At 42.1% G+C, this 5,495-nt stretch overlaps 1 protein-coding gene across 1 annotated transcript in view; it reads right to left on the minus strand.

Annotated features, from left to right (window-relative positions):
• The window catches only part of LOC103393008 (ras-related protein Rab-26-like), a 28,355-nt gene that overhangs the window by 13,146 nt on the left and 9,714 nt on the right, over positions 1-5,495 (minus strand). Inside the window, exons 3-5 of the mRNA XM_008329804.3 lie at positions 4,724-4,765; positions 3,723-3,789; positions 1,268-1,320 (exon numbers count right to left, since the gene is read on the minus strand). Of these exons, the coding sequence (XP_008328026.1) occupies positions 1,268-1,320; positions 3,723-3,789; positions 4,724-4,765 (162 nt within the window). The remainder of the gene's footprint in view (positions 1-1,267; positions 1,321-3,722; positions 3,790-4,723; positions 4,766-5,495) is intronic.

The following is a 5,495-nucleotide window of genomic DNA, read 5'->3' on the forward strand; positions in this document are numbered from 1 at the left end:
CCCCCCAACCCCCCACCCCTTCCACAGCTGCAGCTCCAACCAGGCAGTGGAGAAGCACCTCTAATGATCTCTCAGGGTAGATGGGCCCGTCATATTTCTGTGGCAGAAGCTGGTGATGAATAACCTCTCCTTCCTTTAACAGCCCCTCTGCTGCTCTGAAACAACCGTTTCATCTGATGACCGGCATCAATTAGAGCAGGGGAAAATTGCTACTCCTTCTGCCGCCGGCTCTACTTATACACAGCAGTTAACAGCAGGTATGATGACACGTGTGACACCAGCTGGTGTGACCTTCTGTTCGTCTTACCATAGGTGGCGCTGTGAGCGACAGTAATAGGGGAGAGATCTCACCGCTTATATCTGCTATACTTAGCTCTGTCCATCATTTCAGCACAAACATTCATCCGTCCATCTTCTGCTCGTACCAGAGGATTGGTGGATCTGAGGTGGAACAGGTTCTGCTCTGAGCAGCAACAAAGAAATCTGTATTTATCAAACCTGCGTACACACACACTAGTAAGTAACAAGTAATGATACGATGATATGTAATGATATAATGTTAGACAAATATGTGGTTTTTCTTTATTTTATTTGAGTGTCTGGACCCCAAAGAGTCTGTCCAGAAAAACCCTGGACAAATAGTTGGTGACCCCTGCTGTAGAGTTCCTGTTGTCAGTGTACACAGTGCAGTCACGTTTGTGGTTGCTTCAGTTTACAGTAGAGAGAATAAACATGATTGGTTAAAAACTTCAGAAACCAATTTAAATGAGGAGATATTTGGTGTGAAGTCTGAAGCCTGACTTTATGAAACCATATATCCTCCTCTAGCTGCTCGGGGATGTAACACAATTCCACTAAATAGTTTCCTTTGCATAGGCCTTATGCAGTTCTTATCAATCTCATCCTTCATCATCTAATCTGTTCCCAGTGTTTCCGTTGTCAGAGTGAATAAAAACACAGACGTTTCACAGCCGGAGCCCCACGAGCCGAGCAGGCGCCACGGTAGTGAACGCTGTTAAAAAACCCAAACAGAATTCACTGCACGGACTTTTCCCTCCACAGTCCATAAACGTACATCTTGTAAATTGTGCTCCGTAACTACCTTGTAATAATACTACAGCCACTGACCAAAACAGCGGCGGTGGGAGACGAGGTGTAGTGAGATTCGGCTTCAGTACAGCAAGACCTGGTCCAACGAACACAGCCGTTCATAGCCAATAACATTTGTTCATCCGTCCGTTCTTATGGAGGTGTGCTGCGGACTTACCCTTATGTTTTCAAAGGAAGATTTGTTGGTGACGTCATACAGAAGAAGAAGAGCTGAAAGACACAGAAGGTAAATAAATACTAAAGAAAGTTCAAGAAGTAAAAGCTAAAAACAGTTTTGACTAATATTTCAAGTATTCACAGATAAAAATATATAAAGACTTTGGGAATTGCTGGTTAGAGTTGAATAAATTTCCCCAGGTATCCTAGCATTCTCCCATATTCCTAATACAAAGTGTTAGGTTAATTGATTAGGGGTTATTTTCAATTGTCACCCGACAACTGCTGGGATTGGCTCCAAGGGAAATTAGTGCAGTACAACGTGTACTTTTCTCCCACACAGTCGAGCAACATCTAAAGTATTCCTCTGTCCTCACAAGACCCAAAAGTGAGTCACGGACTATTTCCCCCCCCCCCCCCCACACACACCCATCTCTCGGAATGCAACCTCTCCCATTTGTCTCCTGAAATGTTCACGGTGATGAGGCTGAGTTCCATTTAAGTGTAGACAATCTCCAGGTCGAGGAAACCTTGTTGTCAGCTTTTCTGTAAATTGAAGCTGTGTGCCGTGCTGTCAGTGGCTGAAATATCAATCGCACATTTAGTTGGACAACCATTATAAAACTATCTTCCTAATCATTGTTTTTATAATGTCTACAGGTGCACTGTGTTTTCAATTAGACATTTCTCAGCCTGTTTCTTTTGGCCACGCCCCCTCGTCTACCTAACCATCTTCACCTGTGCCTTGTTAACTCCTCCCCTGTATATAAACCTGAGACCTTCCCTCTGCTCGTTTGTTTGCCAGTTTCTAAGCTGTTGTTCAGTTTGAAGCAGCCTTTACTCAAGCTTTTTTTCTGTACCTGTTTTTTTTTTTTTTTTTTTTTGTTTAAACTTTGTGGCTTATGTAGCCCAGTGATTCTGTACTTCAGCTGTGTATCTATTGCTCTCCTGTGCTTTGATTTCTGTCTGTTCTATCTGTTTAGTCACTACCATTGCAGTTTGTGTATCATGGACCATCGTGTTTGGCCTTTAACCGTTTACCCTTTGTAGACTAGTTTTGCTCCACGTTTGCGTGCATCCTTCAAAGTAACGCGTCATCGCTCATCAACAGATGCACATGAACTAATCTGCCTTGAGATGGGGGTTTAGATCCTGAATGAACTAATTCCCAATCAAGGCAAAGCCATGAAAACGGCTTCACTATACTGATCACATGAGAACAGGTTGAACGTAAACAAAACGGGTATCGATTGTGCAGCGAAACCCCATTTAAAAGTCACGGTGAACCGAGTATATTAGCCTAACTAATACGAAGGCCGATTCAGGATTGTCATAAAGGTATCTGAGTCCCTCAGACTCACTGTCCAAGCTGTGAAAGTGAAGTAGTGAACACCAATTTGAAATGGTCACACTTTCAAAAGCGTGTGTGTGTGTGCACCCTTTCACCACTGATAGTCGTTGATGACATATTTTAAGTGACTCGACTCTTTGAGGTTGCATTCTAAAAATGCACGATACTACGCTCTGAGATGTTACTCCCAAAATAGACTCTCCTTAAAATCCTTCAAGGTTCCTCACATTCAGCAGACAGATGCAAATAAATCCTGCCGTCTTCGTGTTGACTGATCAGCAAACCATGAAATGCATAATGAAGATAATGGTGAGACACACGGATCATTTCAACTCTAAATCGTGCATGTAGTGGTCCACACATACACAAAACCCAGTCTGGGTTCATTTGCATAAGGACCTGCTCGACTGCAAACACATTAAAAGTCAAACCAGGCAACGCGTTGTTCCTTCACATTAGATGACAAACTGACAAAAACACCTCCCAACACTGTCTGAATATCAAGTGGCTAAAGATGAAAAGCCACCGTTTGCCCACTCTGTTAATAACTGTACTGCATACTGAGACATTCAAATACTTTCCTTGTACTAAACCTATTGAAAAGGGGCAACACAAACAGGATTTATTATCTGTGTTGACAGCATGAGATTCTCTGTATACTTTTGTACTAGTACAGTTAGTACTTATGTCTTTACAGCAACACGTCGACTGCATCTAGCGAATAAGAAAATTATATATTGTAAGATATTTTTCTAACATTTTCATAATGTGTAAAATTCTCTGTAATATTGAGACTGATATATATTTAATATACAGTTAATACTATTTGTCTGAACAAGTATAAACTTCAAGAATTCAGATTCTGCTGTTTCAGAAGTCTTAAAAAATCTTCCTGGTAAAGGAGAATTGAACAGGTCCTAGAACGGAGCCCTGCGGTACACCCGTGAATTATACACATAAAAAGCTACCAGTTCAATATAAAGCACCTTTGTTGGTTTTAGACAAAGCTGAGGAAAGTGAGAAAGTTTTAAAAGATTTGTGCAATGTACTTTTACCAAGCTTTTTGTGAAATATTTCAATCATGTACTGAAGACGACTGCCTCACCATGGGCGTCGCGGTAGTAGGCGTGGGTCACACTACGGAAGCGCTCTTGTCCAGCTGTGTCCCAGATCTGCAGAGAGTGAGAGAGCAGGGGTGATCAGTGAATCCAAATTGGTATTCCAGTGTTTGCTCTGCTGGTCCAGTGTAGCTCAGGACAACATCATCCGTTTTATTTACATGTCCTCTGACACCCAGTCTAAAAGATGAAAAATGAGACCGGCTCAGTGTGCTGTAAAGTATGGTGCGTGAACTGAATGCCTGGAAAAAGAAGGGAGGCACCGCAGTAAGACGTGAACGCAATAAAACACACTGATGTCACCAGTGAGTCGATGGAGTCGCTGACATTTAGCTGCAGGAAGCCAGGTCACGTTTAGTTGATGTGTTGAGATGTTCAACCTGTCAAAACTGGATCCAGTTTTCTAGGAGCTCTAGTCAGATTAGGTGATTTCCAGAAACACATACAGGACCAGCCTGGTTATGATAAACAGCAACATTAATGGCGACAGTTTTACTGCTGCCGTGCACTAAGCTGACTAAACACTTTATAGCTGTTTATAAAGTGAGGAATCATCGATTTAAAAAAAACAAAACAAATAGAGCCTTATTTCATGCCTTGTGAGGACTGAGCTGGTTGTTCTGCAAGCCTCACTCTTTTTCCTGCATGTTTAAAAAAAACATGAGTTTTTAATTCGCAGGTTTTCCTAAAGGACCTAGAGGCTCAAAGATTAGAGCAGATCAATAGCAGCTGGTTCCTCACCTGAACTGAGCTTCCTTTGACCATATATGGAGCGAGAGCAAAACAGCTCTCGTGTTGTGATTTGTATTTTTTGAGATTATTATGTTGCCAAGCTGGTTTGAGGGAGTTGTGTATGCATTAGTGTTAAAACCATATTAAAATGTATATACTGTATATAATAAACATATAATTACTACATCAGTACGTTGACGCAGGCATTCAAACTGCTGTGTTTGTGCACATTGAACCTTTAGATGATTTTTCTCACCTGCAGCTTCACCTTCACTCCATCAATGTCCAGAACTTTATTCTGAAAAGGAAACAAAGAGAAACGTGTTTTTCATTAAGAAACAGTGTGTCTGTACTTGTGTCTGTGTCAGTTCGCAGACGTCTCTTCTTATCTACCCTCCAAACTTTCTTCTTCTACTATTAATATCCACCTGTCTTTGGCCCTACTCCACTCTGGACGTGTCCCTCTGTCCTTTCAGTATTACATTTATCTGGAGTACAGAGTACAGAGTACAGAGTACACAGGCAGAAACTCTAATAATGGTGCAGTTGTTTCCCAAGTCGGAGGTCGAGTTTATCCTGAGAGCCGAGGGCACGGAAGGTTATACTACCTGCCGTTTAATCAGTCTGGATAATGCACTTGATTTAGGCTGAAAACACAGCGGGGTGAGGACTGTCACTTATTGATCCAACGGCATTCATCCTGCACGCCAGCCTGTGACCTAGTTGTTAAAGGATTTAGCTAGTAATTAGGGGATTGCCAGTTTGAATCCTCGCTCTGGCAGGACGTGTTTTGTTGAGCAAGCAAGAACAACTCCACAGCTCACTGCTCCTGCAGAAACGGACAGAGTCATTCCCTTTTGAGTAGTGAAAAATGTGATATATGTCTTACGCTTCTCCAAAGTACACATGGTTTTCCATCTCCTTCTTACGTGCCTCACCACTTACATCAGAGCCAGTGGCTGCTGTAGAGAAGAGGAACTGACCTGAATTACAGCCACCTCATTTAAAAATGACAATTACGAGAACAT

Source organism: Cynoglossus semilaevis, chromosome 17 (genome assembly GCF_000523025.1).
Source record: "Cynoglossus semilaevis isolate Cse_v1.0 chromosome 17, Cse_v1.0, whole genome shotgun sequence".
In the NCBI taxonomy this organism is placed as follows: Eukaryota; Metazoa; Chordata; class Actinopteri; order Pleuronectiformes; family Cynoglossidae; genus Cynoglossus; species Cynoglossus semilaevis.